The sequence below is a fragment of the Oryza brachyantha genome, chromosome 1, assembly GCF_000231095.2.
Source record: "Oryza brachyantha chromosome 1, ObraRS2, whole genome shotgun sequence".
NCBI classification, from domain to species: Eukaryota; Viridiplantae; Streptophyta; class Magnoliopsida; order Poales; family Poaceae; genus Oryza; species Oryza brachyantha.
In genome coordinates, this window is record NC_023163.2 from 3,433,303 (window position 1) to 3,455,299 (window position 21,997).

General features: G+C 39.8%; 2 protein-coding genes across 2 annotated transcripts; both read left to right on the forward strand.

Annotated features, from left to right (window-relative positions):
* Positions 1 to 4,152: 4,152 nt before the first annotated feature.
* LOC102721963 lies at positions 4,153 to 16,118 on the forward strand. The gene is made up of 22 exons (XM_006643793.3): positions 4,153 to 5,163; positions 6,084 to 6,199; positions 7,183 to 7,391; positions 7,954 to 8,073; positions 8,189 to 8,317; positions 8,396 to 8,521; positions 9,860 to 9,915; positions 10,013 to 10,112; positions 10,207 to 10,324; positions 10,778 to 10,987; positions 11,077 to 11,389; positions 11,947 to 12,040; positions 12,264 to 12,372; positions 12,624 to 12,895; positions 12,982 to 13,109; positions 13,227 to 13,461; positions 14,007 to 14,195; positions 14,274 to 14,557; positions 14,647 to 14,827; positions 14,915 to 15,157; positions 15,326 to 15,408; positions 15,548 to 16,118. Exons 1-22 carry the CDS (start codon positions 4,319 to 4,321, stop codon positions 15,693 to 15,695), a joined length of 4,308 nt encoding a protein of 1,435 aa, XP_006643856.2. The 5' UTR covers positions 4,153 to 4,318; the 3' UTR covers positions 15,696 to 16,118.
* Positions 16,119 to 17,123: 1,005 nt separating this feature from the next.
* Positions 17,124 to 21,201, forward strand: LOC102719065 (zinc finger CCCH domain-containing protein 17-like). The gene is made up of 6 exons (XM_006645522.3): positions 17,124 to 17,655; positions 17,763 to 18,593; positions 18,700 to 18,948; positions 19,032 to 19,211; positions 20,603 to 20,703; positions 20,798 to 21,201. The coding sequence occupies exons 2-6, from the start codon at positions 18,522 to 18,524 to the stop codon at positions 20,961 to 20,963; spliced, it is 768 nt and encodes a 255-aa protein (XP_006645585.1). The 5' UTR covers positions 17,124 to 17,655; positions 17,763 to 18,521; the 3' UTR covers positions 20,964 to 21,201.
* Positions 21,202 to 21,997: the final 796 nt, after the last annotated feature.

Below are 21,997 nucleotides of genomic sequence, written 5' to 3' on the forward strand. Positions count from 1 at the left end.
AACCAGAAAATCTTATGCTATAGAAACAAATGGAGTACTGTTGATAAACAACGAAGCTTAACTTTGTAGGTTTGACCGACAACGTTGGATTTGTTAAATTTTTTATAAAACCGACATTAACTGCTTCTTGTAAATCCAGACAAATTAATTTTCATTGGATTGTGACATCCTGACTCATCCTTGAAAGCTCAATCTAAGACAAAATGAACGACAATGCACAAAACGAAAAATTTCATTTGTTTTTGGTAATCACGTTTTGATTGTTAAAACAAATAGACGAAGCATCTAAACTCTTCATATCCCATCTTTTTTAAATACTGACCGACACTTTATTTACTGCCATGCCCTATACGGAGCTCAGCCCTTGTGATTTGTGAGCAGAATTAATTAGGCACATTGTTTAACCCTTCCAAATCCATGGACACATTTTTAAGCTTCTAAACTGCTATATTTAAAAAAACAATATGTATAAGTTTTATTTATCTGTGTCTTTCATATTATTATCAAATCATATAATCTATTACATGTTCTTTCATTTTCAACATGGCCTAACTCAATGAATCCTCAAGAATTATTTTTGAGATATTTCTATTTTCGATCGCTTTTTATTGTTAATATCATATAGGTAACTTTACATTTGTTGCACCTTGAATCTCCATGACCTTTTCTATAACCTTATCTAGCCATTGCTCCGGCAACCTTATAACTTTTATGCACAGTGAGAGAGTTAACTGGGTGCTAAAGTTAATGTGCTCAAGGTTATCAAAGATTAACTAGTACAAAATCACAATTTATACTTTATACGTCTATAAAGAGTATTGGCGGTGGGTCTGTGGCGGTCATTAGATATACCACCTGTCATCCCACCAACTTCTAAATTCAAATACGTGGGTTACTGTTTTTTTTTCAAAACTAGCATATCACCTATGCCTTGCAACGAAATTTTATTTTTTAAAAATATTATTAGCATGTTATTCAAGTAGAGTTAATAAAAATTATTTGATATATAAGTCTTAGGGTTTATTCGGTTTGGAGGAATTTCAACTCCAAAGAATAGAAAAAATGGAGTAATAGGAATGTATCGTAACACCAATTCATATGAATTTTTTCAAGAGGTTCGAGTGGATGGAAATTTTTTAATGTTCTCTCTATATCTTGTAGGAAGGAAAATTTCCTTTGATTTTTCTGTGGTTTATTCCTACAACCGAATGACTTTCAAACAAATTCAATCCTTAGGAATTAAATCATTTCATTTTCCTTCAGAATAAATAGGCCTCAGTTATTTTTTATTTCAAAAAATAAAAGAAAGTTGGTGGCATGGTAAGCGTCAAATTTACCATCACCACTTTTCTTCATAGAAGTATAGAAAACTGGCAACAAAAAACTCCTGATTATCCACAAAGTTTAAAATAAATTCTTTTATGTATTGCTGTGATGGTTTTAATTCCGTTTCAATGTACGTGTAATGAAATCACCTAGTTTAAAATCAAAATATTTGGCAAAACATGTCCAAAATAAAACCCCATAAAAAACATCATAAAATTTTGACGAGACGTACGTAGCCCATGCGTGAGTCATCAAGCATTCCAGCAGCTAAAAAATCTACGCAAAAGTCGGTAGAACACTACATCAAACATCAAACTTAGCTAACTTCCTCGGTCTTCTTTGTTTTATTTTTGATAAAATTAATCTTTCTACACACCGTGACCCCTCCGGAAACATTTCCTCATGTATGTACCCAACAATTAATTTTCCGATGTGATGTTCTTTTAGAGACGCAAAACCTTGAGTATATCACAATCTCCATAAAAAGGTGAGCCTAGAGATGTCAATATAAAGCAGCCGTGCACAAACAAAACAAAAACAAAAATAGAAGAAAAAGAAAACAACAAAAAATAAATAAAGTGCCTCTTGGCTGTCGTGTGACCGTGTCACTGCGACACCTTAATCTTTTCGTTTATAAGCGTTTATGCTTATAAGCTAAAATTGAAATTTAATATCCATTTTGAAGTTAATTTTAATTTTTTCCATTATAATTTAGTTTTCACATTTTGCTTTTATATCACTATCAACCCATCTTTAAAAGTTGTGTTCATAAATTATATTTTATTTACAAATATACCGTTACCCATAGACTCATTGTTTTGCTTATACTTATGCTTCTATAAGCAAAACAATTGATTTTTAATCTTAAATTTAGAGTTGATTTTGAGTTTTTTATGATAACTTATTTTTCATCCAAAGAATGCATATTTTATTCCTAAATTAATTTTCGTTTGTAAATATGCCGTTTGCCTTTTTTTTATTTAAAGAAACCAAAAGATCACACACACATATACGTGTGTATATATATGCAGCCCATTTTATTATGTTTTTGTTCATCACCAGAAAAAGAAAGGAGATAAAGCACCTTTTACTTCTTTCGGCCACCGATTTCTCCAAGAACGCACGCTTCTTCCGTTCTTCTCCTTCTCGCTGTCTCAGGTTTCTGAAACTTCAGAGTTAAGCCCTTTCTTTTCAGAATATCTTCAGTCTCACTCTTCAGGCATCACACCTTGCACTTGTTGCTTAAGGCATGTTCCTTGTACAGAACCGGCCATGGAAAACACTGTGTATTATTAGCGTGTGATTAATTAAGTATTGTTTGTTTTAATTTATGGAAATACATTTATGAGCAGCTTGGAAAACATGATTATAACCAGTCAAGTCAATTCTGAAATGGGCATAAAAATAATCATAATGCAATGTATTATTCCTTATTCCTCTATCCTTCGTGTTGTATTATTTGATAGTGAGTTCACATGGTCAAAAGGTATAAATCTTAAAATAACATTAGAAGAGTTTCATTTTAAAATTCAAAAATTCAAAAAAACACAAGACAATAAAAGTTCCATTGTGACTGTGAAGGCCCTAAGTTTCAGGGGCGGAGCCATGTTGATGGTTATCGATTTTCATCATATATACATCCCTCTAATCCAAACTTAGACACCTGTTACGATTTAAACTTGGTTTAAAGCATGAAAAAAGAATAAGTGAGTGTTTTGTTCTAGCTCCACCCCTGCTAAGTTTGTTGCAGAAAAAAGTGTATTTAATTAGTGTTAATTGCAAGTTATGATGCAATATCACACTTTTTTTTATTTGTGACCAAGCAAACTTTTTCTGAAAATATTATGTACTACTAATTCAGAAAAGTGTCCTTTTCTTCAGAGCATCGGAGCGTGCGTGCAGTCGGAGAGTGTTCGGTCGTGGGTACTACCAGTTGCCAATTACCAAGAGCCTTTACAAAAAGAAAAAAAACATTTATTTGGAGCTCACACACTTATTGATAAGGGCAATAAAACAATATTTTGCACTAGAAACAAAAAGCAAATTATATCCAGTTTATTTACAGTATAAGCCAAAGAAATGATGCAAAAAAAAGCAGTATTAATACAAAAGAATGGATAAGCTGGCGAGCTCATTGCAAACAAAGATGGGCGTATTTGCAAAACGTGATGACTTTCTAGATGTCTTCCTCGATAAGGTTCCAGATAAGTCCAATAACTCCCATCTTTTTTTTTCTTTCTTTTTCTTTTTGAAAAGCTCACCTATGCACTTTCATCAAGCTAATATGTCATTTTTAAACTAACCACCAAACTGTCTTGTGAGCTCCGGGCAAACGAAAAAAATGGAAAATACGAAGGTTAACCAAATTAATACGGATTCTGGAGATGAAAATAATAATACGATTTATTGGTCGACATGGATGTCTAAAATGAGTTAATTAATGTAATAACGGCTGCCTAAATGTAGTAAAAACACAACAGCTAACAAAATTATTTACTAATTATGGAGCTATACATGGAAAAAAGGAATAAATCCAATTTATTAAGGTAATGCGTTTTTTCTGAGCTAAGTAATTTTATTACACTAAGCAAAACAGCTCAAGAAAGAAAAAGAAAGAAAAAAAAACCCCGCAGTCTTCTCCAGTTCTGCTCCACTTGTCCGTAGCCTCCTCCACTACAGTCCACACACAACGCCGAACCTGCAGTTGCCTACCTACCCGCACGAATCGCGAAGCGGATCCGACGGCTCCCCGCTCTTCTCCTCCGCCCCAAGCCCCCCCAACCCATCGAGAAGAAGAAACCGGAGGAGAAAAAGAGGAGAAGAGAAGGGAAGAGAGAGAGGAAAAGAAACTAAACCCAACCCGCAACACGCGCCGCCGCCGCCGCCTCCTCCTCCTCTCTCCGGCGACCGACCCAGCGGAGCTGCGGGGGGGCGTGCGGGGAACCACCACTGGAGGTAGAGCTAGAGCCTGGAGTCTGATGCGTCCCAGCCCATGGCCCCCCACCTCGGCCTCCACCTCCGCCTCCGCCTGCTGCTGGTCGTCGGCGTCGCGCTCGGGAGCGCCGGCGCCGGGCTCGGCTGGGGAGGAGGGGCGGGGGCGCCGACAGATCGGGAGGCGCCGGACCCGTACTTGATCCTGACGTGGCACGACTACTCCCCGCCGTCGCCGCCGCCCCCGCCGCCGCCGCCGGAGGCGCCGGCGGCCACCTGCGAGGGGGACCTCCACGGGCAGGGGAACTTCAGCGCGCGGTGCGAGGTCTCCGAGGAGGTGGAGCTCGACGGGGACGTCTACATCACCGGGGGCGGCAGCCTCGTGCTCCTCGCCGGGGCCGCCTTGACCTGCCAGAGGCCCGGGTGCGTCATCTCCGCCAACCTCTCCGGCGAGGTGCGCCTCGGCCGCGGGGTGCGCGTCATCGCAGGGAGGGTCTCCCTCGCCGCGGCCAACATCACAATCGCCGACACTGTCGTTGTCAACACCACCGCGCTCGCCGGGGATCCGCCCGAGCGAACCAGCGGGGTGCCTACGGGGACGCACGGAGATGGCGGGGGTCACGGTGGCCGCGGTGCTAGCTGCTATGTCAAGGACGGGCAGACGCAGGAGGACTCGTGGGGCGGCGACGCCTACGCGTGGTCGGACCTCGAGCACCCGTTTAGCTTCGGAAGCAAAGGGGGTTCTACTAGCGTTGAGAAGGACTATGGCGGGTCCGGCGGTGGTATTGTGTGGTTGTACGCCGACGACCTGGTAATGAATGGTACAGTGCTCGCCGATGGAGGGGATAGCAGCGAGAAGGGCGGTGGTGGTTCTGGGGGGAGCATCTATATAAAATCTAAGACTATGTAAGTGTTCTTAGAATTGTTTGAAATTCCTTTCTGCTTCCTAATTATGCTAGTTCAACTGACACACGGGCATTTAAACTGCTGAACAAACTTGTAGATTATAAACAGTTTTCAGAGTTTAGGTCATCGATATGAATATATAGGTCTAGTAGGATTTGTTGCTATTTATATGGGTTTTTCATTGTGGTAGTAATGTGTCATGGATGCGGGAATGTAGTACTTAACATATAAGGGAGTTTCAGGTGCTTGGTTTAGTAGATATGACGAGAAAGTTTCCTGGCATGCTGTTTATTTTTGTTAATATAAAATGATTAACAGCAGAATGGAAGAGCAGCTTTTTCAAGGAACAATAACAAAAACAGCATGAAGTATGCTAACCTGACAAGTTATTAAAGTTCCTGGCTGTAATTTGTCTTAAAACTTGAGAAGCTAAGGACAAATGTGGTTGGAAAACATGTAAGCTCAAGTTTATTATGTTGAGTATGTGGTTATAAACTCAAGCTTGACTATGGCAGTGGACAATTGGATTTGAGGTTTTTTTTTTTTTTTTGCATTAGGAGTTCATAATAGAAATTAACATACAGTCTGAATTAGTTACCAGTGGCTAATTATGCATAAAGTTGAATTATGATTTCATTTTACTGGTACCAACTTTCATAATATCACATATTTGGTAGTTCAAAACAATCCTGCTAAACACTAGAGCAACAATATAGCAGTGCTGGACCTTGCTTGGCGTAGTTCATTTGACAAATAATGATTAATGAGTGGCATTTTAGTTGAGGAATGTTTTCATTAGTTTGGATTAGCTGCTATTTTTGTTTCTTGTAAATCTGTTGAATACGTGCTCTAATATATTCAATTCAATTAACCCATGTGGAAGTGCAAAATTTTCCCTTCTTATTTTTTGTTTGCAACAGGCATGGTGGTGGCAAGATAAGTGCTTCTGGAGGGAATGGTCTGGCTGGGGGAGGTGGAGGACGAGTTGCTATTAACGTTTTCAGTAGACATGATGACACCCAGGTTTTTGCTTATGGTAATTTGCTAGATCTTATGCACAGTTGCACACCGATCCTCTCTTTCTTGATCTTATAGGTTTGCTCTATAATTCTTTCCTCTTTTTTGGATGAGTTGCTTATGCAAAATTGCAGACCATGATGTTTGTTGCATATATATTTTTTCATCATATATTTTATTTCTAGATTGCCTGTCGTGTTATTGTATATTCGTGCTATTTAAGAGCATCCCCAACAGCTCATCTAAATTTGGTCATCCATATCTTCATTTGGATGATCATCTAAAACACTTTTATCCTTCATATCCTTTTGTACTCCAGCAGATCATCTATATATGACATCCTCTATATCTATTTGAAGGATTAGAGAGAGAACATCTAAATATAGATGTTCTCTCTCCTAATATGGATGACATCCAAAAATAGATGATGAGATAGATGTTCTGCTGAAGCTCAACTTTTATTCTTCATTCTCTATTTCTAGGATGGAGGATGAGATGGATGAGCTGTTGGGGATGCTCTAAAGCTGCCTTTTTCTGAACCTTCCTTTTTTCTTTTTCGGAGAGTTGCCAGATTGTAGATTATCATGTTTGTTGAATGAACATATTTCTCATGGTAATATTGTTTCTAGGTTGGCTGTCCTATTACTGTAGTTTTGCAGCCACACAAAGCTGCATTTTCTGAACCTTGTGCTGTCTGCGTTTCCATTATGTCCTTTTTATCCAAGGTTCTTTCCTGAATTTATTTTCCTATGCTGTTATATTCCTGAAATGCAGATTATCAAATAGCAACTACCTATTTGTAACAAACTTGATTGCACTGTATTGTTTTTGGCAAAATAATTACATTTGCCTATTTAACTACAAAAGCATGCCTCAGTATGTTGTCTTTTGTCTAATGAGATGAAGCTCCTATGCTTAGTAACTTTCTAATGGTATCATGTAGATAATTGACAATCTTATCGATTTATTTGTTTTCGCAATTAAAGTGTATACCTATTTCAGGGGGGAGGAGTTCAGGCTGTCCAGATAATGCAGGAGCTGCCGGAACTCTTTATGAAGCAGTACCTAAAAGCCTTGTTGTTAGTAACAACAACTTGAGTACACAAACTGACACTCTTCTTTTGGAGTTCCCAAACCAACCACTATGGACAAATGTTTTTGTCAAGAATCATGCTAAAGTTGCTGTTCCCTTGCTTTGGAGTCGTGTTCAGGTAAGAGTCTGTAACTTTTGGATGTTAAGTAACACTGCCCCCTACTGATCATGGCGTCTTAATATGATACTTGCTTATTTATTTATTTTTTGCTTACATAAATCCATTGGCTTCTATAACATTTGTGTGTTCATGTACTTCAATTTGTATTAAGACTGTTACTCTTGTTCTCCTTTTGTATTTGTATTAGCACGTTGAACCCATCTTGTTAAACTTGTACCGTATGATAATTTACACCCAGAATCTGTATGGTCTACATGTGTCTTTTTTTCTGAGTCTGAGCACATATCATTCGAAAACACTTTTTTCTAGAATGTCCATCTGACAACTATCTTGTACTGGCAACCATACTGTTTGTGATCTTAAGGGTAATTGTTTCTGCATTTTAGCAAGTTACGACCACAATTTTTTTACAGTTTCATTTCTTTGCACTGCACATCCTTTATGTAGAATATGCAAACATGGGAGTTGCAATTCCCTGATAATTAGGAAAACACTTGTGGATGATTGCTTTGTGTAATATTTATTGATAGTCCGTAACTGTTTTTTTTAATATTTTCAGGTTCAAGGGCAACTTAGTCTTCTTTCTGGTGCTATTCTAACTTTTGGTTTGACTCGTTACCCATACTCGGAGTTTGAATTGATGGCTGAGGAGCTTCTTATGAGTGACTCAACAATCAAGGTTTTTCTTTCTTTTTAATTGTTGTTGCGCTGTATTATCTTGTCCTGCAATATTCACCTTAGTATATCTGTTAAACACATGCCAATTTCTATGCACCAATATGAATTGTTTTCAGGTGTTTGGTGCCTTGAGAATGTCTGTAAAAATGCTTCTAATGTGGAACTCCAAAATGTTAATTGATGGTGGTGGAGATTCAATAGTTGCAATGTCCTTACTTGATGCTAGCAATTTGATAGTTCTGAAGGTATTGTTCACTGTCAATGTCATATTTTTTTCTCTGCCTTAACACTGTGCATAAAAGTTTTGCTCATATATTTGTCAGGAATCATCTGTAATACATTCTAATGCTAATCTTGGCGTTCGTGGTCAAGGCCTGTTGAATTTATCTGGAGAAGGAGACACAATTGAGGCACAGCGCCTTATTTTATCACTATTCTACAGTATAAAAGTATGATAAATAGCCTTTGTTCTACACTTCTACTGTATTTCGCTTATTTTTCCAGAGCTCTTCTTGGGTTAGTCATCTGTATCTACATTGTTGTCGCACCTTTCAAAGGAAGGGGGTTTTGGTTATAACCTAACAGCGCTGGATGGCTTTCTTTGCCTTAGGCCGCATTTGGCTCCCCAACATCTAACCCCAGATTTCCTCGTTTTTCGCGCACACGTTTCTCAAACCGCTAAACGGTATATTTTTTGCGAAAATTTTCTATAGGAAAGTTACTTTAAAAAATCATATTAATCTATTTTATAGTTTTTCATAATTAATAATTAATTAATCATGTACTAATCTATTACTATGTTTTCCGCATCGGATAACTAACCCTTGTTCTTACCTATGGCGAACGCGGCCTTAGTCCCATGAAGGCAAGAGAGTAAAGCCTACATTTTCCTCTTGGAACGCTGCTTAGAGTCCTTTTTCCACCTTGTAACTAAGAGATCGGCTATTTTCAATCCGTGACTTCCAAAACTGGACAAATGTCACTCACAGACTTATTTTAGTGGTGTTTCTTTTTCTTTTTTTGCTGCGCTACTATTTTTTGTCATCATGCTACCACATTTAGGGGGGGGTGTGCTGCTCTGACTGTCATAGTAAAGAGTGACAGCGGCATGCACACCTGCAAATTTTTAGAGCCGCTTCTGCTGGTGCCGGAGTGGTGAAATGAAAGGTGTTCTTCTTCCAGTGACAGCTGGATACCATGTCCATACATAAGTAGCATCCACCTTGGTGGAAACCACCATCACACCAGTATTGGATGAAAGAAAACTGGATTTTGATTTAGTTACGGTGACAATTGAACTCCTACTAGAGTTCGAGAGCCAAAACAAGACTTTATTTAAAAAATAAATGACATGAATCAGCTTATATGGAAACCTGTCTGTGATGCGATTTACTTATTGCATATTGGATAACCTAGTGTTTCAAGTAGGCACCATTTAATATCATTGTCCAAATTAAGATGCCTCACATCCTCTTCACCTGCTGTGTGCTGTTGGAGAGTAAATTATACTTGCATGATCACTGCTGCATGCTCTTTGTTCCTTTTTTTAACTATCAAGAGAGTTGAATGCAATTTCATTAAGGACGAAAAAGTACAAGATCAGGATGCAAATGCTGACCCAAACACACATACACCCCAAACATACAAATCATTGTACAAGGGTGCCTAAATGACACACACCTCAAAATAAGATTTCATTTGTTCTAGTGTACTTGTATTTCTATAGGATCTATTTTGCCCCTCCAGATATTATTAAAATGAGGTTCTGATAAGCAATTCTTTTGTAGGTTGGACCTGGCTCCATTTTACGGGGTCCACTTGTAAATGGAAGTAGCGATGACGTGTAAGTACTTCCACCTTTAATATTGCATTAAATGATCTTTTTCCATGTTTTATATGCCACAAAATTCATCTCATTAATGTTTTTCTGCATATATTAGGGCACCAAAGCTGAACTGTGAAGATGATACCTGTCCTGTAGAAATAATACATCCACCAGAAGATTGCAATCTGAATTCATCACTGTCATTTACTCTTCAGGTGCATTCAGTTTTAAACTTTACCATGTAATGCATCTTGGATTATTGGGTTACTTTCCTGGTGTAAATGCAAAATTTGACCACTCCTGTTTCAGGTATGCCGTGTTGAAGATATTGACATCTGGGGTCTCGTTCAAGGAACTGTAATTCATTTCAATAGGGCTAGAAGTGTCACTGTACACACATCCGGTACCATCAGTGCAACAGGCTTGGGTAATTTTTGTAACTTTCTTTTGTTTACCATTCTGTATTGTTGCTTTGTTCTCTACACTTCTAAGGACATGTTATGCAGCCTCTGGATCATACTTGTATATTATCAGTACACACTTAAAAATGCTGCATAAATATGTAGAGTTGCTGGTTTACTGAGCTTAAGAGAGTTTAAGCTTCTGGATGTTGGGCTAGAGAGTTTAAGCTTATAAAATGGTGGGCACACATACTACAGTGTTGAAACTCAGTCGGTTTCATCATATCTCAAGTTGCACTTTACTATTCACATATCCTGCATGCATCTTCTTCAATGGCTAAATCATAAATAATGATGAGAATGACAATGTGTTTGATTTGTTTTCTATTTTCCTTCACAACTAAAAAAAATGTCATTGTCTGGCAATGTGCTGTCGGCAACTGATTCCAGAAATTAATTTTCATAACCTCTAATTTCAGGCTGCCGGAGTGGAGTAGGACAAGGAAATATGTTGAACAGTGGTGTAAGTGGTGGTGGTGGACATGGTGGTAGAGGGGGGGATGCCTTTTATAATGGAAGCCATGCTGGGGGTGGATCTATGTATGACAGCGCTGATTTACCATGTGAACTTGGCAGTGGCAGTGGCAATGACACCACAGGGTTTTCCACCGCTGGTGGTGGTATAATAGGTAACACGGATGCTCCTTTAGTATATCTATATTTATCATTAGGTTCATAGTTTCTAAGGGCTCATACTTTTGCTCTAACTTCACTCCAGTGATGGGCTCATGGGAGTATTCTCTACCAAGTCTTTCCCTCCATGGTTCAGTAGAATCAAATGGTGAAAGTTCCACTGATGTGGTAACTAATGCCTCTCTTGGAGGACCTGGTGGTGGCGCTGGGGGCACAATTCTTCTTTTTGTACGTACTTTGTCCCTTGCGGAGAGCTCCATCCTTTCAAGTGTTGGTGGCCCTGGGAACTCTGGCAGTGGTGGAGGTGGAGGGGGAAGGATCCACTTCCATTGGTCTAACATTCCAACTGGAGATGAGTATGTTCCTGTTGCAGCTGTTAAAGGATCAATACTTACAAGGTTGGGCCTGATTCTTTCCCCTGTATATATGTGTTCTAGTATTCTAGTCTCCAGGAGAATGTTCAACACTGTGATACAAGTTGAATATGGACCCTCACAATGGCAGCATGCTGCTTTTTCACTAGATTGAACCTTTTTCTTAATGACATTATCACTCCGTTATCACGGATGGAACACCTTAAGCAATCATTATCGGTCTGAGGGCAATGTAAAATGTGAAATGGCATCATTACTAAGTACAAGAAAATGCTCGAGAGATAAATTTTGACTTTTGTCACTAATCCATAATGATCAAATTGGAAGTTGTTAATATGGTGTTTATCTTTCGAAATTCTTTGATCTTATGGAATTCAGATATAGGAATGAGCCACTGTGTGCTGATTGATTATACTATTATAGGCATGCTGTGATTAAAATTCAAATACATAGCTTTCTGCATATTCCATGATGCAATGTAATTTGAATTCTGTACATTTTCCTTTCACCGCAAGCAGTTTGTGAAAACAATATACATGCTTTTTATATGCTTCTCTAGTGCACTGACTATCCTTATACAGTGGAGGGATCAGCAAAGGGAAAGGATTTCCTGGTGAGAATGGAACAGTTACAGGAAAAGCTTGCCCAAAGGGTCTCTATGGTACATTCTGCAAGGTAACTTGCTCATAATTCATAGTTTGATCCATCCCTTGTCTTGTGATGTAGTTTTAACTTATATCGTAAAAGCTGGTTCAATTATACCAAACAACATACTCAGTTCTTTTGTGTCATGATAATTTTTAGTATGTTACTCCATCTAGTGGCATTTTGGTGCTTATATCTGCTGTAATGCTGTTGCCACTTACTGTGCTTGTAATTATTTCTGTGGAAAATGCAGGAATGCCCCCTGGGAACGTACAAGAATGTTACTGGATCATCTAAATCTCTATGCTTTCAATGCCCTCCAGATGAACTCCCTCATCGTGCTATGTACATAAGCGTTCGTGGTAATTCTTTCAACACACAATTTGTTATTTGATTTGTGGAAGTGCAGTCTAATGACATAATTTCAAGTTATTTGTCTAATATCTCCAGCTATTAGGTATCATAAATGTGTTGTATCTAGATTTATCCTTTTTCTCCTTTGTAACATGTGGTTTGATTTCATTTATGTTACTTTGGTATTAGCCTAGATTGCATTGCATTCATGTAAGTTCTCTCAAGCATTTTAATTTCTAACTTAGCTTATGTTTGACAGGAGGTGCTTATGAAACTCCTTGCCCATACAAATGCGTATCAGATAGATATCGTATGCCTCACTGTTATACTGCTCTGGAAGAGTTGATATACACTTTTGGGGGACCTTGGTTATTCGGCCTACTACTTTCTGGTCTTCTTATTTTGTTAGCTCTTGTTTTAAGTGTTGCCAGGATGAAATTTGTTGGTACTGATGAGTTACCTGGGCCTGCTCCAACTCAACAAGGATCCCAAATTGATCATTCTTTTCCTTTCCTAGAATCACTAAATGAGGTATTTTATTTTATGAGCTGCTTCCCTAATTCATGTTATGCGCCATATGGCCATCATGAGTTCTCATGGATGTACTGCTGTTGCAGGTCTTGGAAACTAATAGGGCTGAAGAATCACATGGGCATGTACACAGGATGTATTTCATGGGTCCCAACACTTTCAGTGAACCTTGGCATCTCCCACACACCCCACCAGAACAGATTACTGAGATTGTGTATGTATTCACGCCCTCACATAGATTTAAGATATACTGCCTGAACAAATTCAATATTGCTGGTCTTTCTATTTTGGTAATTGCACATGTTTTATCTGTGTTGCTTTTGCATGCCAGGTATGAGGATGCATTTAACCGATTCGTCGATGAGATAAACACTCTTGCAGCTTATCAATGGTGGGAAGGATCGATTCACAGTATCCTCTGTGTACTTGCATACCCCTTGGCCTGGTCTTGGCAACAGTTCCGTAGGAGAAAGAAGTTACAAAGACTTCGTGAATTTGTTCGCTCTGAATATGACCATTCATGCTTACGGTCTTGCCGTTCACGCGCACTTTATGAAGGGCTCAAGGTTTGCAAGTCTTCTTTTTAACTATTTCCAAAGAGTTGAAGCTAGATGTTTATGGGCTGCTATTACAGGCTGATTTCTGAGGCGATCCTTCGCTAGTCTAAGAGCTGTACCGCCATTTTTTTTCGTGGGAAAATGAAATCCTGTGATGTTGCACTCATGATTTCTTGAATTGAATAGTAGAATACCTACTCCATATTTCTATAACTGAATACTATCAGAGGGATGGAAAGCAAACATATCAGCAGTAGAAGTCGCATATCTTAAGATGCTATACTGAATAAATAGTATATCTGTAAACTAGAAAATATCATGCATGTGACCAAATTCAAGTCTCGGTTGAATCATTTGTGAGTGAACCTGTTATAAATTTTTTATGCCTTGTGCCATTATGGCTGTTTGGACGTTTGTGAACTCATTACATGTTTTCGCCTTTTCCAAAAACTAATTCTAGTTTGGAGTAAAATTATTAAATGAATAGATGTCATGTTTGATAGTGCTGTGTTGTGTTGCCTGGAACTAACATATTCCTATTTCATATTCATTAGGTGACTGCAACTCCTGATCTTATGCTGGGCTATTTAGATTTCTTCCTGGGGGGAGATGAAAAAAGGCCTGATCTTCCACCTCGTCTTCGCCAAAGGTTTCCAATGTCCTTGATCTTTGGAGGTGATGGAAGTTACATGGCTCCATTTTCACTCCACAGTGATAGTGTGCTCACTAGCCTTATGAGTCAGGTGTGTTTATAAGATCTTTCTTACCGCATTGTTTATTTTCTGCAACTTTTGCTTATATAACACTGTTAAACATTACAGGCTGTTCCCTCATCGATATGGCACCGTCTTGTAGCTGGATTGAATGCCCAGTTGCGTTTGGTTCGACGTGGAAATCTTAGAGGAACATTTCTTCCTGTTCTCAACTGGCTTGAAACCCATGCTAACCCCTCTATGGGTGTGCATGGTGTTCGTGTTGATCTTGCCTGGTTCCAAGCTACAGCATTAGGGTATTGCCAACTTGGTCTTGTTGTTTATGCTGTTGAAGAACCAGTGGGTGCAGAGCTTGATGGTAGTCCTAGAATTAAAATAGAACAACATTCACCGTAAGTTACTATTTTTTATTGTCCTGTGCATTTGTTTTCTTTCCCTTGTTCATTACTGTTTATTCCTAATGATTTATTTCATCATACAGAACACACAATACACATGCTGATACTCAACTAGGCCACTCAAGAACTAAGGATGCTCTTATGCGCAAAAGGATAACTGGTGGAGTAATTGATAGTACTAGCTTAAGGACACTTAAAGAGAGGAGAGATTTGTTTTATCCATTTTCTCTCATCTTGCACAACACTAAACCAGTTGGCCACCAGGTTTTTCTCTGCCATTATTTCATAGACCATTATGATTAAATTCATGGCATTTTGCGCTTACCATAATTCCCCTATTCTTCAATGCAGGATCTTGTTGGCCTAGTAATCTCAATATTGCTTCTCGCTGATTTTAGCTTAGTGTTACTTACTTTCCTCCAGCTATATTCATACTCTATGGCCGATGTTCTCTTAGTTTTGTTTGTTCTTCCTCTTGGGATACTTTCACCTTTTCCCGCTGGAATAAATGCTCTTTTTAGTCATGGACCACGGCGATCAGCAGGCCTTGCTCGTGTGTATGCATTGTGGAATATTACTTCACTGGTCAATGTTGTAAGTACTCTATGTCCAACTGTATTTCATTTTACATGTCTCCATTACTGTATTGAGAGCCCTGGAGATATTTGTAGTTAGCGTTGGCCATTATTCACTGGTTTGAGATTTCCTGGATTTACTCATGTGTTGGTTTCATTGTCGTAACCCTCTTCCAATGATTTTCAGGTTGTGGCTTTTGTTTGTGGCCTTGTGCACTACAAGTCATCAACCAAAAGACATCCTAGTACGCAACCATGGAACCTGGGAACGTAAGCCTCATTTCCTCTTGCATTGCACATGCATTAATATAACTAAATAAATGCAATTAGAGTACTCATGCATTTTATTTTCTTTTCCTTTGGCTTCATCCTCCTTTTTATTTTTGCACACGTTCAATTCTATACGCAGGGATGAAAGTGGCTGGTGGCTCTTCCCTACTGGACTCATGTTACTGAAATGCATCCAAGCAAGGCTTGTTGACTGGCATGTCGCTAACCTAGAGATTCAAGACCGCGCAGTATATAGCAATGACCCAAGCATATTTTGGCAGTCATGACACCTGGTGTTACTGAGGTTCTTTTGGGAGCTTTTTACAACTCAATTTTTTGGGAGTTGATAAAAGGAAGGGTTTGGTCAACACGGCCTTTCTTTATTTACCTGTGGCCGAAGAAGCAACTACAGTGGTTATAGATGCAATTTCCGCGCCCCTCAGCTAATCATGTGCAGTCACAACCTGTGTTTTGCTGTATATATAAAAGGTGTACTTGATCCATTATTTGTAGGATTTAGACACCATAGAGTTTATAAACAGTTCCCAAGCTAACTGAAGAGATGTGATTTTGTTGTTGTTGTTGCTGCTGTTGTCGATGCTCTGCACTTTGCCTCTTGATGTTGAGCTGGGCAAGGCATCAGCTGTGAAACTCTCTCTTGTATCTGATTGGATAACACAAGTTCTAACCTGCCTGATGGTTTTCATCAACAAAATTGCAAAGATGCTGATACCACCGAGTCTGTGACAAGGTGCCTGTGCTCGTGAAATGTTGTTCTCAAGTTACTTCGCCTTTGTCTGCTTAATAATGGTGGGATGGCGTTACCATGTTATTGTCCATGGGCATTAATGGAGTATAACTTTAGAGTAACGATTAAAGTAAACTTGGGACCATTATTTGAAGATGGAGGGTAACATGGTAGGATTTTGCTCGCCCGTGTTCACTTCATAGGAATATATATGATTTTCTGTGAATATATATAGCTTTGTAAGACAACTATTTAAATATGTAGTTTTGGGATATAGGTGAATATACCTAGTTTTAGGATAACGAGAAATATATAGTTGTGTGATATAAATCTTAAAGAGTAAATTTTACAAAATCACAGGTTTTGAGGCATAAGTAACACAAAAACCTACTTTTTATAATTTGTTTCAATTAATCACAGATTTTGGGACAAATATTTCACAGAACCTACATCCATGCCTAAATTATTTGCTTAGCTATCACACTTATACATAATACATGTATAAAAATATGTTGAATTTTCTAACATTTATCACTTTCTAAACATACATCGCTTTACACAGTTTGGGTTTATGTAATTTGTTTACTAATACCCAAGTTTTGCATCTTAACTTTTTTTCCATCATGAATTGAGGGAGTAAGGAAGGAAATAGATTAGAGAGCATAGGCATGCGTATTTTCCGCCTCCAATGTGAGTATACGCTTGCCAATTCTGCTTGTTTTAGTGAAATATAGTAAGTATTTTGCATAAATACGAGATTTTATGAAATATTTTGCCTCAAAACCTATTGGTAGTGGGAACAGTTGTAAAATTTGGGTTTTTTTTTTAATTATGGATGCCCCTAAACATATGGATTTACAAAATTTACTCAATCTTAAAATATGAATTTTTATGATTATAAGAAAATAAAACTATTTCTAGTATATAAATTTACTCTTTACGACTGTTCCGACTCGAATACGGAAATTCACCGCCAGTAATATTTGGGGAGGGAGAGAGCACGGTGCCCAGTTTTCCAATTAACGCGATCACGGTTACGATCTCCCACCGCCGCCGCCGAGAAACCGTCCCCGACCCTTTCGCCGCGCCCGATCGCCATGACGATCTCCTCCTCCCTCGCCTCCCGCCTCGGCCCCGCGCGGTGGAGCCCCTACGCCCGGCCCCGCCCCTCCGATCCCGCCCGCGCGGGGGCGGGGAGCTCCGTCCCTCCCCACTCCCGCCCTCCCCTCCGCCTCGCTGCCGCCACCTCGAGGCGGAAGGAGGCCGCAGCCGCAGCACCGTACGGGTCGAGGTGCCCCCGGGAGGCCGCGGCCGCGCCCGATGGTGACGCCGGCACGAAGGCACCACAGCGGCGTGGACGCGAGAAGCCGACGACGAAGACGGAGACGAGACCGGATCGTAAGCCGCCGGCGGAGAGAGGGGAGGAGGAGCCGCCCGTCCGGGAGAGCAGCGGCGGTGGCGGATTCGCCTTCCTCCGTGACCTCGCTGGCCACACGGAGGTGATTATTACTCTCGTCTCCCCGTTTAATTTCTATTTTTTCTTCGAGGAATTTGCTTCAGTTCTAGGAGAGCTAGTCGTCTAACGAGTGATCGTCCAACGCCGCAGGCTATCAGTGGGATCTCTCTGCCGGTGGGTTCGGACAAGCTTTACTCCGGCAGCGCCGATGGCTCCGTCCGCGTCTGGGACTGCAACTCCGGCGAGGTAGCTGGGCTCTCCGCTCTCGGCACTCCCTTCAGGCTCTCTTTACGCACAATTCAAGCTGAGTAATTCAAGTTGGGGGTTGCATCTGCGTCCGATTCCTGCGTTGCTTGTGCCGGACTGGCGTGCTTACTTAGATCAATTGGGGATCAGTTTGGGAGTTGGTTTGATCGCTTCTGGTGGCTGATGTGTTGGAGGTATCAAATTGGTTTTTGTTCCCACGGCTGGGTGGTTATTGGCACGCTGGACTGATTGTTCCGGAAGTCTGCTTCCCTACTTGTGGTGATATGCCGGCACGCTGGACTGATTGTTCCGGGAGTCTGTTTGTGGTGATATGCTTGTCCTGGGTCAGTTTGTGAGGCAATCAGGCTGGTTGGCTGATAAGCAAGGGGCTCTCTGGATTACATTACAGTTTTTGTCTCACTGGCTGATGATCATACAGTTATGTAAAACAAAAGTAGTAGTGAAAAAAAAGAAAGAAATATGGTCATGTAAAAAAAAGCAGTAGTGCTAAAAAGAAAAAAAAAGAGGGATGAATTATATTTTGTTGGAAAGAGAAGACCGAAGGAGGAAAAAATAGTTATCTGGCAGATAAAAAAGTTCTAATATTGATCACATTACATTGTTTTCTTAATGTTTCTGCGATAGTGTGTTGATGTCATCAAGATGGGAGGCAAGATTGGCTGCATGATTACCCATGGCCCATGGGTATTTTTTGGAATCACAAAGTCTGTGGAGGTAATATTTTAATTTTGTTGATTCTTCTTGGGAGCATTGGTCCGTTTTGTGTTATATATTGTGATTTCAGTATTGTGCATTGAATGATTGGTACAATGAATTGTAGGCGTGGAACACACAGACAGGTACGAAATCCAGTCTCCAAGGACCTTCTGGTCTGGTTTGTTCCATGACTATCAAGGATGGGATGCTGTTTGCTGGTACCGGGGATGGTCGCATCATGGCTTGGAAATTTCCTGCTGATAAGAGTGACTTTGGACCAGTAGCAATCCTTAGTGGCCATGAGCGTCCTGTGATTTCACTATGTGTCTCAACGACAAAGCTTTACTCTGGCTCACTTGACAAGACCATCAAAGTATGAAAATGCTGCAAAACATGTGCTTTTGTGTTGGCTATTATGTTAGTATTAGCATGTGATGTATATTTTCTATTCATTAGGTATGGGACCTTAAAACTCTGCAGTGTGTCCAAACACTTTCCAAGCACAAAGCTGCTGTAACATCCGTGCTTTGCTGGGATGAAAAGTTATTATCTTGCTCTCTGGACAAGACCGTTAAGATCTGGGCTTCTTCAAAGTCTGGAGAGCTTCAAGTGATATATACCCATGCTGAGGATCAAGTAAGTTCTACTCCTGTTTGCTCTGTACCAATAATTACACAAATTTTATTTCTTCAAGATTCACATTGAGATTTTAGTCATGAATTTATTTTAGCTACCAGCCTACTCCTGATAAGATGTCATTTTTGTGTATCTGAACGGTATATTTTAGGTTGACATGTTTTTTGACTGGAGGAAGTACCACTGTGTATTTTCAATTGTTGAACGCTACTATTTCTCCAACATTCAAATAGTTTCTACTAAATATTGTGTTATTTTTATTTCTGTTGGTGTAGTAATTGTTTAGATAAAAAAAGTTAAGTCATGTCATTTTCTATATTTAATTGTATTTCTATGGTACTGTAATTATATTATGCTGTATGGGAGCTCTAGGTAGGCTTTTGCACAAGAAAAGGGAACATGAGACACTATACAATTTTTTTGAGTAGTTGTGCCAATCATTGAACATTGTATTTAAAACTGCACTCTCAGTTGTCTACTTTGCTTTTCCTCTCTTTCATTCATAAAATTCTGCTTGATAGCTGCTATGCATTGAGCAGCTCCTTCATGTTATCAAGTGTCTGCACAAACCTTCCACAAGTGCAGTCACTTCTCTTAGTTGAATGAGTGAAAGATCTTGCTCAGAATAGATCCGTTGCCACAATTGGTTTTATGTTATTTGTGTCAATTCATAGACGGCAGCTTTTGATGTTTGAATGCAACCGAATATTCAAGCAACATGTTTTACACAGTTTATGAATACCTGTAGCATCAACATTTTTGAACTTTGAACATCTCATGAACTTCTGTTCGCTCTAGCCTCTATTCTGTACTTCTGCTGTAGTGTATGGTTGGTTTTCCCATTCTTGTTTTGCTGGGAGTGAAGAGTGAATGTAAGTAATAAGGCCTAAACATCTGCTTGGGAACTTTATAAGGATGCAGTTCAGTCAATAAGTTTCCCTTGAAGAGTATTAGTGATGCATATAATTAAGGAAGCCATTGATGGAAGTGTCTCAGGATCTTAGCAACATTTGAATGATTTGGCACAATATGCATGAGCATGAACATATGGGGCTGCTTAGAATTATCAGCTCTTGATTCTGGACATTATTCTTCCTTTTCTGCCCAGTACTACAACCGATCCTCTACATTCACAACATTTCATATATTTACTTTACAAGAGCTTTCGATCATCTTGGGTGTATTTTTTGTGCTGTTTGGTCTGGAGAAACCTGCTGTATTTGTTATGGTGCTTGGTTATGAAAACCGCACAAGCTAAATGCTAGTGTCATACTCCTATCTTTTTCCAAGTTGAGAGTTCTTGAGATGAGAATGGTTTGCTTCGGAACCTCTCCTTTCAACGGTTTCAGTTGTTCCCCTGCTTCTAAACATGCCGTTTCCTTCTGTCTCAGGGATTACGCACGCTCTTCGGCATGCACCGTGTTGGGAAGACACCAGTTCTGTTCTGCTCTCTCCACAACAGCAATTGCATACGTCTGTTCGACCTGCCATCGTAAGTGCATGAAAAATCTGTCACATTACATGAGGCTGTCGACGAACTGCTCCCTCACTGCAAGTCTGAAAATGGTTGGGTCTTGGTCTTTCAGGTTCGACGAGATGGGCAAGCTTTTCTCCAAGAAGGGAGTGAGGACCATCGAGCTCGCAGCCGGTGGCCTCCTCTTCACCGGAGACGGCGCCGGCGAGCTCAAGGTGTGGAGGTGGGCGCCCCAGGAGGAGCCTGCAATCCCGGCGCCCGTGAAATCGTCAGTGTAGCAGCACTGTAGCGTCGTTGTCCAAAAAAGAAAAAGAAAACGAAAGAAAGAGTAGCTGCTCCTACCAGTTGTCATGAGCTACAACATCACCAAATCCATGTAATTTATGAACATTCTGATGTAAATATTTGCCCAATTGTGAGGCCTTATAAGTAATCATGTGTTCCATGTTCCCATGCACTATCTCCATAACGGCTACTTGAGTTGCGTGCCATGCGAAGCATCTATGCAAATATCCATCTCCAACTTTTCACTTTGGATTATGTTTATAATCTTTTATTATTTATCACAAAAAAATACAGCCTAAGTGCTCCATTTTAAAGAGAAATAAAGCCGATCCTTATGGTAGATAAGTTATTAATAAAAAAGGGTGAAATACACTACATTGGCCACGCTATTGCTCCGGCTATCAAGCTTCGCCTTGATTTCATTCATGATCGTCACACCATCACTGATTTCATTCGTGATCGTCACACCATCGCTAGGGGTTGAAAACGAGACGGATATTACCTGCTAGTCCAAATTAATCTAGGACAAATTCAGGTCACTAAGTCGGGTATCTAAAAAATAATATGAATAATCGGGTATTCGGAAGATAATATGGATTTCGGGCCGGGTTCGGGTATTTTTTTATTCAAATACATGTTCGCCCAATTAATTTGGGACAAATTTGGGTTACCAAATTGGGCACGCGGAAGATAATACAGATAATCGGGTATTCGGAAGGTAATATGGATTTCGGGGCTGGATTTAGGTTTTTTTAATCCAAATACGGGTTCAGGAATAGGGTATCCGATGGATACGGGTTATCCGGCAAAAAACTAATACTACCTGGTTAAATATCCGGATTAACCTGTTCATATATACTAATCTACTAATGATATAATGTAATGAATCAATTATGTTTCCCTACTAGCTTTGCTACGGCTAGCTGCTACTTCCATGTTATAGGCCGCATTCGAAACCACGCTTTAGTTATCTAGATTTCATCATTTTTCACGCGTACGCTTCCCGAACCGCTAAACGGTGCGTTTT

Excerpts from the sequence above, each read along its gene's own strand:
- LOC102719065 (XM_006645522.3), top strand. The coding sequence starts at position 18,522 with ATGGGAGGCAAGATTGGCTGCATGATTACCCATGGCCCATGGGTATTT. Across the intron at positions 18,949-19,031 it reads CACTTGACAAGACCATCAAA|GTATGGGACCTTAAAACTCT; the intron begins GTATGAAAATGC and ends TCTATTCATTAG. Across the intron at positions 19,212-20,602 it reads ATACCCATGCTGAGGATCAA|GGATTACGCACGCTCTTCGG; the intron begins GTAAGTTCTACT and ends CTTCTGTCTCAG.
- LOC102721963 (XM_006643793.3), top strand. The coding sequence starts at position 4,319 with ATGGCCCCCCACCTCGGCCTCCACCTCCGCCTCCGCCTGCTGCTGGTC. Across the intron at positions 10,325-10,777 it reads CATCAGTGCAACAGGCTTGG|GCTGCCGGAGTGGAGTAGGA; the intron begins GTAATTTTTGTA and ends CTCTAATTTCAG. Across the intron at positions 15,409-15,547 it reads CAACCATGGAACCTGGGAAC|GGATGAAAGTGGCTGGTGGC; the intron begins GTAAGCCTCATT and ends TTCTATACGCAG.